Below are 11783 nucleotides of genomic sequence, written 5' to 3'. Positions count from 1 at the left end.
CTTCTGGTTGAGCTCTGATGATCCAGTCATTGAAGCCAGGTCAAGTGGGTATTATCTGCAAGTGTGGGTGTTCTTGTGCATATGCCCTCTCTGCTTATCAGCTGAACGCTTCATTCTCCACTCTAGTCCACTGTGGCTGTCACTGACTCTGGGCCCAAGAGTCCCCAGGTTTTGCCACACTGCTGGCCAACCAGGTCTCCACCCGGGCTCACAGGAATCTATTGAACATTGTAGGGCTTACTTGCAGCTTCATTGCTGTTTTTCCCTCACTTCCTCTTATCGGTGATGAGCATGGTCACCAATCAGAGTGTGTATTCCCATTGAGTCTTAGTCTTAGAAGGCGGTTTGCACTGAGGGGACCCGACCACTTGCCTTGATGTCTCCTGGGCAGGTTCCCTCTTGAAATCTTGTAAGCCAGTCACTTCTTGCCTTCGTAAAACCACCCGCCCCTCCCCACTGTGGGTAGCTAATGTCCAAGTTGCCCATCCCTGTCTATTCTGTGTATGGAGGGAATGAGAATGATCCTTGCTGTAACGATTTGTCCCCTCTTTTGAGCTACTGCATCCATAGGTGTAGGTCAAGTTCATCAAACTGTATCAGATTACTCTTTTTCCTCTTCTTTCTTCTAGTTGAGCTCTGATCATCCAGTCATTGAAGCCAGATCAGGTGGGTATTATCTGCAAGTGTGGGTGTTCTTGTGCATGTGCCCTCTCTTCTTATCAACTGGATGCTTCACTCTCCACTCTAGTCCTCTGTGGCTATGTCAGTGATTCTGGGCCCAAGAGTCCCCAGGTCTTGCCACACTGGTGTCCAACCAGGTCTCCACTCAGGTTCACAGGAGTCTCTTGAATGTTGTAGCGCTTAGCTCGCAGCTTCATTGCTACTGTTTTTCCCTCACTTCCCCTTATCGGTAAGGAATGTGGTCACAAATCAGTGTTTGTATTCCCATTGAGTCTTAGTCTTGGAAGGGGGTTTGCTCTGAGGGGGTCCAACCACTTGCCTTGATGCCTCCTGGGCGAGCAACTTGCTTGTTCTTGTAGTAATCAGTTGGTCTGCCATATTGTTTTGTATTTTTCCTGTTGGTCTCTCTTTCAAGAAGTATCTTCTGTTCTTCTAGCCGCTCCAGGCTGGTCTGGCTGTCGTTTCAAGTGGAAATTTCCCACCTTTGAAGAGTCTGGATGCTGTTCAGGATTCCACCTATAGTCTTATGTAATACAGAGGCTCCGCGGGAGGCCTCCTTCACTGGGCACGTTGTAGCCCCATTTTAGGTATTCCAATCAGTTATAGGCAGAAGATGGACTTACAAGCTTTCTATGGTGATATTTCTGGCTATGTCTCTTATGTTTTTAAGTGCCATCTTTTCAAGACAGGGATGGCACCCTAGCCTCCAACCCCTCTGGTAGTAAACTTTACCTTCCCTTTGGGAATATTCAGCACACTTGTAAATGATAAGTTTAAAAAACTCTCCTTTTAAAAGCCTATCCGCTCCAGAGAAAACCATAGTTGTCTTGTTCATTGCAGTATCCCCAGTATTAACTAGGTGTCACATATGGTAGCTTTTTGGTAAAACAGTATTTCCTGGATTAAGTAACAAAGGTAGGGATGCTTAATTCTACAGGAGTTGTAGGGCAGTACAGATGTCTAGGGAGTGACAGTTGGGTTGCAAAATAGTAAAATACAGTGGAGGCCACTGAGCGCTTTGCTGGGGAGATCAGGCTGCTTTGGCATTTGTAGATAAGTGTTCTTCCAATGTCTGCTTAACCTTGTAGAGAAAGTGGTGAAGAAAGGAAAGAAGGACAAGAAGACCAAAAAGACGGTGAGGCAATAAGGTTTGAGTATAAGAAATGTTTATGAGTGCTCCAAAGCAAAGTAAATGGCTCTGGGAAGGAGGTGGGAGGTCTGAGGGAGAAGACGACTTGTCAAAAGAGGAGGCAAGGGGAGGGTAAAATGGCGGGTCAGTGGGCCTGTGTATGGCAGAAGAGCTCAGTTGGTCTCTGAGCCTGTCTTTATATGTCTTAATTCCTTGGCTAGTTCTTTGAAGAGCTGGCAGTAGAAGATAAGCAAGCTGAGGAAGAAGAGAAAGCACTCAAGGAGAAGGAGCAGCAACAGCAGCAGCAGCAGCAGCAGCAGGTACCGGTGCTGGGGGGCATCTGGGGCCCATCAGCCCCTAATCAGCTCACGTTTGTTCACTCAACTGATGTTGGACTCTGTTGTTTAGCAGCAAAAAAAGAAGCGAGACACCCGAAAAGGCAGGCGGAAGAAAGATGTGGATGATGATGGAGAGGAGAAAGAACTCATGGAGCGCCTTAAGAAGCTCTCAGTGCCAGCCAGTGATGAGGAGGATGAGGGTAAGTGGCCTGAGGGAGATGGATACCTGGAATTCCTGAATCGAGAAGAGTGAAGTACCTCAATTGGATTAGTTGGAGGAACCAGATATTGTCACTCTCTTTAATTATTTCATTCTCTCCCTGTCCTTTCAGTACCTGTTCCAGTACCCCGAGGAGGGAAGAAAACCAAGGTAAGACATCTCTGTGATAAACAGAGACCCCAGGGATGCAACGTGGACTGTCTCACTGACAACTCCTGCCCTTTCATTCTCTAGGGCGGTAATGCTTTTGCAGCCCTAATTCAGGATCAGAGTGAGGAAGATGAGGAGGAAGAAGAAAAATGTCCTCCTAAGCCTGCGAAGCCTGAGAAGAATCGGATCAATAAGGTAACTGTAGTGGCTTTACCAGTCAGTCCCCCCTCCTTTAGCGCCTTTTGGCCTTGATGTGGTAATTCTCTAGTGTGTTTTCTTGCTTTTAAACTAGTTCTTCTAGGTGTGTCTTGGATTTGCTGTCAAAATCATCTTTATTTTTAATGTTCTTTTCATTGCCTAGAAATTTACAGTGATTCTGTTGCCTTTCAAAAAACTAGAATAAGGGCTTTGAGTCTTTGCTTTTCGACTCGTCTGTAGTTTTATTTGGGACTCTTCTGTGTATGTCTCTCAGATCAGCCTGATCACATCTTGGCATCCACTTTGACTGTCTATGTTGAAACATGTGTTATTTATGCTTCTCTTTTCTCTTCTCTAGAATTCCTCTTCCTGAGCCCATGTCCATTTCCTCACCTCAAGATTTGTCCTTTCAAGGGAGCATTCCAACCCACATCCCTTGGCTTCGCTAATGTCCTCTAATTATCTGCTCAGTGTTTATTCATTGGTCTTAAGCTAGAATCTAGACTTTTTCTGGGTCTTGTTTTCTTCATAGCAGTGCTCAGTAGAGTTAACTTGAACATAGTAACACTCATTCCCTAGAAATGCTTGTTGAGCAGCAAGATAGCAGAGTAATGTTCTTGTCTGTGTGTTTCTCCCCAGGCTGTATCTGAAGAACAGCAACCCGGCCTCAAGGGCAAAAAAGGAAAGGAAGAAAAGTCGAAGGGGAAGGCCAAGGTAAGGGAGTAATTGACAAGAAGGCCTGTTGAGTCTCGGGAATTAGAACTTATCCTCAGACCTATTGTCTTGTCCCTTTTAGCCTCAAAATAAATTTGCAGCTCTGGAGAGTGGAGAGGATGATGATGAAGAAATAATGAAAGAAAAGGAGCCACCCAGACAAGGAAAGGAGAAGGGCAAGAAAGCAGAGAAAGTAGGTCTTGGGTGGGTGGTGAGAAGAGGGACTAAGGACTCTGTGGCCTCTAATGGTTGAGCTAGTTCTGGGGACACAGTTGCTTTCAGAAAAAGGGTTGACATTTTTTCTGAAAAGGGCCAGATAATAAATACCTTTTACCTTTGTGGGGTACATAATGATCTCTGTTGTATTTCTCCTTTTTTAATTTTCACGCTTGTTATTGTTGTTGTTACGTACTGTCAAACTGATTTCAACTCATAGTGAAACTCATAGAAATCTGTATAGGGTTTCTGAGGAGTGACTGGTGGGTTTGATCTGCTGACCTTTCAGTCAGCAGTCTAGTGCTTAATCATACAGCACCACACCAGGCTCCATTGCTAACATTTGTTGTTGAGTTCCATTGAGTCAGTTCCGATTCATAGTGATCCTGTATAGGGTTTCTGAGGAGCGGTTGGTGGATTTGAACTGCCGACCTTGTGGTTCAAACCAACCCTGTGGTCCATTGCTTATCCTATATCATTCTTAACGTACAGGCTGTTCAAAAACAGGGTTCAGATCAGATTTGGCCCATGAGCTGTAGTTTGTAACCCCTGATTGAGACAGGAAAGGGCCCTGGTGTTAGCCTCAGGTGATCTGGGTCCTTACCTTGCTACCTACTTGCTCTGTGACCTAGAATACATCTTTCTACCTCAGTTACCTCACTGTATGATATAAGGGAATCGAGCACTCCCTTATATAATTTACGGTACCATGGCTCCATATGATAAGCAGTGGACCAAACCACAAGGTCCACAGTTGGAGCCTGCCAGCCGCTCCAAGGGAGAGAGATGAGGCTTTCTGCTCCCGTGAAGATTTAAAGCCACAGAAACCCTGTACCAGGTCACTGTGGGTCAGAACTGACTCCATGGCACTTATCAGCAACAAGAGCATGTAATTCTAGCTCTCGTTAAATTCTGTAATTCCGCTTGACTTCTCAGTGGTTGCATATTAGGCTACCTAAACTTTTCTTTTTGTATTAGCTTATAAGCAGTGTACCTTATGATTCCTGTGGGAAAGGATTTGTTTACTCCACACCTTGTTACATCGTATTGGTGTTCATAGTTACATGTTCAGAGCTCCATTGTGCATACAGACACTCTTACTAGTCCTCTGGGCAATAATTGATAAGTGACTGCAAGGAAAGCAGGGGATGGCTGTGCGAATAAGAGGATCCAGCAAGACATCTAGGACTGGGGGTGGGTGGGGTATAGAAGACTAGAGTGGACTGCGGGACTGGGGCTGGATGAGTCTTCCTGTTCTACCATTTTGTGGTTCTCACAGGCTTCAGAAGAAGAAGGGGAAGAAGAGGAGGAAGGTGGAGAGCCCAAGGCAGATGATCCTTATGCTCACCTCAGCAAAAAGGAGAAGAAAAAGCTGAAGAAACAGGTAAGACCTTGAGTTCTTAGTGGTCAAATGTTGCAGGGTGGAGGATATGATTTTGTTACTCTTCATCCAGGAAGCGTGTCTATTCTAGGACAGGAAGGAGAACTTTGGAGGCTACTTCAAGTAAAATAATAGAAGCCAGGAAAGACTCACATTCTGTGTCCTTTCAATGTCTGATGGCATGGAGCTGTATTTTGGTAATGGGAAACTGGCAGATGATGGTCTTAAACATACGTTTTCCTTTCTTCACAGATGGAGTATGAGCGTCAAGTAGCTTCATTAAAAGCAGCCAATGCTGCGGAAAATGACTTCTCTGTGTCCCAGGCAGAGGTGTCCTCCCGTCAAGCCATGTTAGAAAATGCGTCTGACATCAAGGTGAGGTCTGAGAGTCTCCTCACATCTTCCTTACCTGGGCACCGCCAGGTCTCTTCCGTTTTCCGAGTGGTCTCTGCAGCCATGGAAGTGGGATGTGAAGATAGTGTTCACTGAGCAGAAAGCTCGGGAGCATTTTCCACACCTTGGGTTCTGCCAACTTTAGAAAGAAGTTAGAAAACCTAGTGGAAGAAAAGGGTCCCACACTAAGAAGAGAAATAGGATAGAACAAACTGGATGACCTTAGAATTTGGGAGACTGCCTTTGGAGGCAGTGGACTGGGAAGAGGGCTAGCTGGGGCGGAGGTATGCTCCAGGTATCATTTCATTAGAAGGAGAACCGTGCCGCTCCTGTCCCAATGACAGTGTTCTTGTGCTTGTCCCTTCCCTCTGCCACCCTTCCTTCCTTGATGGCTACAGCTAGAGAAGTTCAGCATCTCGGCCCACGGCAAGGAGTTATTTGTCAACGCAGACCTGTACATTGTAGCTGGCCGCCGCTATGGGCTGGTGGGACCCAATGGGTGAGGAAAGGAGGGGACTGGAGATAAAAATGGGAAGTGGGCTGGAAGGAAAAGTGGTTTCTCAGGTATGGCCTAGTCCTAGGAACTCTCATTCCCCAGCAAGGGCAAGACCACGCTTCTCAAGCACATTGCCAATCGAGCCCTGAGCATCCCTCCCAACATCGACGTGCTGCTATGTGAGCAGGGTGAGCCAGTGGTGGAAAGGGAACTTGGTGCGGGAGGCAAAGCTAAGGGAATTTGGGCTCGAGCTGTTGGGGGAGAAGATCCAGTTAAGTCTAGAAGACATGATGGGTATGGAGTTGCAAAGGACAAGGGGGGAGACTACTGGGTACAGGGAAAGGGATACAATAGAAAGAGGTGATAGTACTTGGATATTAAATTTGGGGCAAGTCCAAAGACTGGGCAGGGTCAGGTAAGTCAGAACTGGAGCTGAAGGGGACAGAAAATAGGGCCCTTGACCCTTGGGGTGATTCGACTGCTCCCCCAACCCCCAGAGGTGGTAGCTGATGAGACACCAGCAGTGCAGGCTGTGCTGCGAGCCGACACCAAGCGGCTGAAGCTGCTGGAAGAGGAGCGGCGGCTTCAGGGGCAACTGGAACAGGGAGATGATGCAGCTGCAGAGCGCCTAGAGAAGGTAGAGAAGATGATGCAGGGGATGTGGGCTAACACCCAGGGCTTCCTGGGGCCCTCAAACGTCTGTCCTCTGCTCCCTTCTCCCAGGTATATGAGGAGCTGCGAGCTACAGGGGCTGCAGCTGCGGAGGCCAAGGCACGACGTATCCTGGCTGGTCTGGGCTTTGACCCTGAAATGCAAAACAGGCCCACACAGAAGTTCTCGGGGGGCTGGCGCATGCGTGTCTCCCTGGCCAGGTGAGCCACCCACCTTACCATCTTCCCTTCCAACTTCAAAAACCAGGCCTTTTCTTCTGTTCTTCCAAAGCCAGTGAGAGTGTTTAAGGCCAACTTCACCCTCTCACTGTTTGCATTATGTGACTCTTGATCCTCTTCGATTGCACTTCCTACCTGGTGGATCTTGTCATCAACATCTGCTGAGTAGGAACTTCTCTGAGGACAGCTTGGGAGGAGTGTTCATAGTCTTGGGCTTTGTCGGCTAGAGTCTCCTCAGAAGACAGTCCTCCCCTCTGACTCTTGTGGCCTCACCCTCTAGGGCACTGTTCATGGAGCCCACACTGCTGATGCTGGATGAGCCCACTAACCACCTGGACCTCAATGCGGTCATTTGGCTCAACAAGTGAGTTGCTCTTGATTATGGGTTCCCGTTCTGTGATTTCTTTCCCTGCCACCAGTTCTTCTAGCTATTGTCATTGTGTCCTTGACAGTTCTCACTCCAGCTCCCTACCTGTCACCTCACTGTCAGCTGACTTTCTATAACATGGCTCTTGTGACACTTCTGTACTCTTCTCTAACCCAGCTACCTCCAGGGCTGGAGGAAGACATTGCTGATTGTCTCTCACGACCAGGGCTTCCTGGATGATGTCTGTACCGATATCATCCATCTTGATGCCCAGCGTCTCCATTACTACAGGGGCAATTACAGTAAGTAGGATTACTAGTGGGTGAAGGAAAGAGATGGAGCCTCCAGCAAAGGCCTGGGAGGAAGGGAGGACCCTTAGGGACATGATGATGAGTCAGATTTTTTCAGAATTCAGGGTAATGGTGTCCACCCGCATTCTTAACCAGTCATTGGTTGGCCCTTTGCTGGAGATAGGAGAAACTGTTGATTCCCATCTCCCCTTTCTCCCCAGTGACCTTCAAGAAGATGTACCAGCAGAAGCAGAAAGAACTGCTAAAACAATATGAGAAACAAGAGAAAAAGCTGAAGGAGCTGAAGGCAGGGGGCAAGTCCACCAAGCAGGCAGTGAGCACCTGGGGCTGGGTTGCTTCCCTTCTTGTGAGAGTGGAGATGGGGATACTCTGGGTCATATTCAAAGACTGCTATGAAGGGTGCATTTTTCTTTTTTTCCTCTTCCTCCTTTTCTGCAGGAAAAGCAAACAAAGGAAGCCCTGACTCGAAAGCAGCAGAAATGCAGACGGAAAAACCAGGATGAAGAATCCCAGGAGGCCCCTGAGCTCCTAAAGCGCCCCAAGGAATACACTGTGCGCTTCACGTTCCCAAACCCCCCACCCCTCAGCCCTCCTGTGCTGGGTCTGCACGGTGAGTGGGTACAGACTTGACATGCACACCAAAGACTGGACCCCTTCCTTCTCTCTAAGGCGAGGACATTTTAGAGGGGACCTTTGGGTAAAAGGTAGTAAATGGCTTCTTTTCTTGGCTCTCAGGTGTGACATTTGGCTATGAGGGGCAGAAGCCACTCTTTAAGAACCTGGACTTCGGCATCGATATGGACTCAAGGAGTGAGTTGAGGATGTTGGTGGCTCAGGAATGTGGGGCAGGAGCTAGAGGAAAAGTTACTTGACTTCCTGTCTTTCTTCTTGTAGTTTGCATCGTGGGCCCAAATGGTGTGGGGAAGAGTACCCTACTCCTGCTGCTGACGGGCAAGCTGACCCCAGTGAGTCCAGGAGCCATGAAGAGCAAAATTCCTCCTCTGCCACAGAGGCCTGATGTATAGGACAGATTAGAGTCCTTCTAGGAGGAGACCTAGAAGAATTGGGATGGGACTCAGGGACACCCCCCACATGCACGTTCTGGTATTAAAAGAAACGGAGTTTCAAAACATTTATGGACCTACCACACACAGACCAAGAGGCAGTTGTTCAAACAGAACAAGGGGATACTGAATTGTTGAAAATTAGGGAAGGTATGAGTCAGGGTTGTGTATTCTTTAACCATACTTAATCTGTGTGCTAAGCAAATATGAGGAACAACATGGCATCAAGATAGGATGAAGGCACATTAATAACCTGTGATATGCAGATGATTCAGCCTTGCTTGCTGGAAGTGAAGAGGACTTAAAATACTTGCTGAAGAAGATCAAAGACCACAGCCTTCATTCAGTATGGGTTGCACCTCAGTGTAAAGAAAACAAATCCTCACAGCTGGACCAATAAATACATAAGCTAAATAAATGGAGAAAAGATGGAAGTTGTCAAATACTTCATTTTGCTTGGCTCCATAATCAACACTCTTGGAAGCAGTAGTCCAGAAATCAGATGACGTATTGTGTTATGCAAATCTGCACAAGACATCTTTAAAGTATTCAAGAGCAAAGATAACCAGTTTGAGGATTAATGTGTACCTGATCCAAGCCATGGTGTTTTCAGTTGACCTCATATGCATGTGAAAGTTGGACAGTGTATAAGGAAGACCATAGAAGAATTGATGCATTTGAATTTTGGTGTTAGAAAGGAATATTGAAACTGCCATGGACTGTCAGAAGAACAAACAAATCTGTGTTTGAAGAAGTATAGCCAGAATGCTCTTTAGAAAATGACCAGACTTTATCTTTCACACATCAGACATATTAACAGGAGGGACCAGTCCCTAGAAAAGGACGTTGTGCTTTGTAAAGTAAAGGGTCAGTGAAAAAGAGGAAGACGCCACCCCCGCCCCCAATGAGATGGATTGAGAGTGGCAGCAGCCATGTGCTCAATGTAACAATGATTATGAGGATGGTGTGGGACCAGGCAGTGTTTCATTCTGTTGTGCAGAAGGTCACTTAATGAGTTGGAACCAACTCAATGACACTTCAAAAGTGCATACAAAAGTTGTGTTTACGTTATATTGTAGTCTATATAGTGTGCAGTAGCATCATGGACAAGTATGAAATATGTAAATTACTACAGTATGACAGACATGAAGTGAAAGCATACTGATGGAGAAATGGTGCTGATAGACTTGCTCGATGCAAGATTGCCACAAACCTTCAGTTGGTGAAAACAAGAAACCCCAATATCTGTGAAGCACAATAAATCAGCATACAGTAAAACAAGATATGTTTGTACTACAGTAAATTTTCTTGTTATTAAGTCTTTATGGATGAGTATAGAAAAACTTACGTGTTGTTAACAGGACTTTCGCAATATCCCCACATAGTATTTAGAAAGGCTGTAGCCATTTCTGTAGAATGTGGAGAAGGTGGGCCCTTTTGTTCTGCCCACAGAGTACATCTATAGAACATAACCATTCAAGCCCATGCACACAGTCTCTGTACGCTATCTGACGCAGAATTCTTAAAATGTGAGTTCATGAGTCTTACTATGTAGGAAGATGTTTTTCTGGTTCTGAGTCTTTCTTCCTATGTTCTCATTCCCCTTTTGCCTTTTATTGTTTTCACTTCCTAGCTGTGCCTTTTTCATGCTAGAGTGAATATCCATGTGCCCTTTCTTGTGCTTGGTGGTTCTTGTTCAATTGGTATTTGTCCCTCCTTCAGACAAGGTAAAATGCAGAGATGTTTTTCCATTCCCTGCTCCCTCTAACTGCTTGCCTTTTCATTGCAGACCCGAGGGGAAATGAGAAAGAATCACCGGCTGGTAAGTCGGCTTTGGAAATTGGAGAATAAAAAATCTGGTAAAAGTATGACTTTCATTGACCACCTCCCTATCCTCTTGGTTACGCAGAAAATTGGCTTCTTCAACCAGCAGTATGCAGAGCAGCTACGTATGGAGGAGACACCCACTGAGTACCTACAGCATGGCTTCAACCTGCCCTACCAGGATGCCCGAAAGTGCTTGGGCCGCTTCGGCCTGGAGAGTCATGCCCACACCATCCAGATCTGCAAACTCTCTGGTACAATGTAGTGGAGTGAGAGGGACACATTGCTTCTCATTCATATTTACAAACTATACCTAGAGGCAGCAAACAAGAGGAGCCCTGAATTGGGGCTCCTCAGCACACACACATATTCAGAGGTCTACATCAGAGATGTAAGGTGGTAGAAAGTGTGATGGGCCTCCTATTCCTGTGCTGCAGGTGGACAGAAAGCCCGAGTTGTGTTTGCAGAGCTGGCCTGCCGGGAGCCTGATGTCCTCATCTTGGTGAGTGAGCTGGGCTGTGGGATCTGGATCAAGGGGAACAATACTGGAGAGTAGGGGTGGGGCGTGGGGTTGTAAGTGCTGAGTCATGGAATCCCTCCTCCTCCACAGGATGAGCCAACCAATAATTTGGACATTGAGTCTATTGATGCTCTTGGGGAAGCCATCAATGAATACAAAGGTGGTAAGTCAGCTTAGAGCAGGCCCCTTCTCCCCTTGGGGACCAAGCGCTGTGGTGTCCTTTAGCCAGGGTTCTCCTCCTTGTGTGTTCTGATTCCTCCCTTTCTTCAAAGCGGTGATAGTCGTCAGCCACGATGCCCGACTTATCACAGAAACCAACTGTCAGCTGTGGGTGGTGGAGGAGCAGAGCGTCAGCCAGATTGACGGTGACTTTGAGGACTACAAGCGGGAGGTGCTGGAGGCCTTGGGTGAAGTCATAGTTAACCGGCCTCGAGAGTGAGCTTTCCTTCCTGGAGGTCCCTCAAAGTACCCTGCTGTCTCCCAGTCACCAGTTGGAAACCTGCCTCTGGCTTGCAGCTGGCCTAGCAACCACTCAGGCTTGTCACGGAGGAGAGTTGCCTTGATGTGACCAGGATACTACTATGGTTGTTTCCTTTCCCCTGAAAGATTTGTCTGTGCTGCTTCTCTTCAGATAACTGAGCTGACTTTGTCCTTGACACCCCTCCGTACACACAGAGGTGACCTTCACTATTATAGGATCCTGTCTTGCCAAGTTTATGTGGCCTGGAAGGCCCCTGATGTTCCGCTTATATCCCTCTGAAGCCTGTGTCTGGCAACCTTAGAGCTTCTGACCAGCTGCTTCTCTGGTCTCTGGCTGGTGCTGTTCCTTCCTGGTGGATTTTCACTAACTCACTGATACAAGCTGTTGTTGCCATGCAGAGCTGGAGGCAG

At 47.0% G+C, this 11783-nt stretch overlaps 1 protein-coding gene across 2 annotated transcripts in view; it reads left to right on the top strand.

Moving 5' to 3' along the window:
- Positions 1–11331, top strand: part of ABCF1 (ATP-binding cassette, sub-family F (GCN20), member 1) — a 16262-nt gene extending 4931 nt beyond the window's left edge. Inside the window, exons 2-25 of one of the 2 annotated variants that reach the window (XM_006875638.1) lie at positions 1770–1816; positions 2032–2130; positions 2222–2348; positions 2481–2518; positions 2603–2713; positions 3356–3430; positions 3513–3623; positions 4926–5030; positions 5280–5402; positions 5819–5919; positions 6019–6104; positions 6414–6553; positions 6640–6788; positions 7087–7170; positions 7351–7475; positions 7685–7797; positions 7923–8094; positions 8220–8294; positions 8379–8449; positions 10338–10370; positions 10458–10626; positions 10810–10874; positions 10983–11055; positions 11165–11331. In XM_006875638.1, the coding sequence (XP_006875700.1) occupies positions 1770–1816; positions 2032–2130; positions 2222–2348; positions 2481–2518; positions 2603–2713; positions 3356–3430; positions 3513–3623; positions 4926–5030; positions 5280–5402; positions 5819–5919; positions 6019–6104; positions 6414–6553; positions 6640–6788; positions 7087–7170; positions 7351–7475; positions 7685–7797; positions 7923–8094; positions 8220–8294; positions 8379–8449; positions 10338–10370; positions 10458–10626; positions 10810–10874; positions 10983–11055; positions 11165–11331 (2459 nt within the window). The remainder of the gene's footprint in view (positions 1–1769; positions 1817–2031; positions 2131–2221; positions 2349–2480; positions 2519–2602; positions 2714–3355; positions 3431–3512; positions 3624–4925; positions 5031–5279; positions 5403–5818; positions 5920–6018; positions 6105–6413; positions 6554–6639; positions 6789–7086; positions 7171–7350; positions 7476–7684; positions 7798–7922; positions 8095–8219; positions 8295–8378; positions 8450–10337; positions 10371–10457; positions 10627–10809; positions 10875–10982; positions 11056–11164) is intronic. The other variant, XM_006875639.1, reaches the window with a different exon arrangement.
- The last annotated feature ends 452 nt before the right edge of the window (positions 11332–11783 follow it).

Source organism: Chrysochloris asiatica, unplaced genomic scaffold, assembly GCF_000296735.1.
Source record: "Chrysochloris asiatica unplaced genomic scaffold, ChrAsi1.0 scaffold00333, whole genome shotgun sequence".
Taxonomy (NCBI): Eukaryota; Metazoa; Chordata; class Mammalia; order Afrosoricida; family Chrysochloridae; genus Chrysochloris; species Chrysochloris asiatica.
The sequence above is the reverse complement of the archived record's forward strand: the minus strand, read 5'-3'. Positions and strand labels throughout refer to the sequence as shown.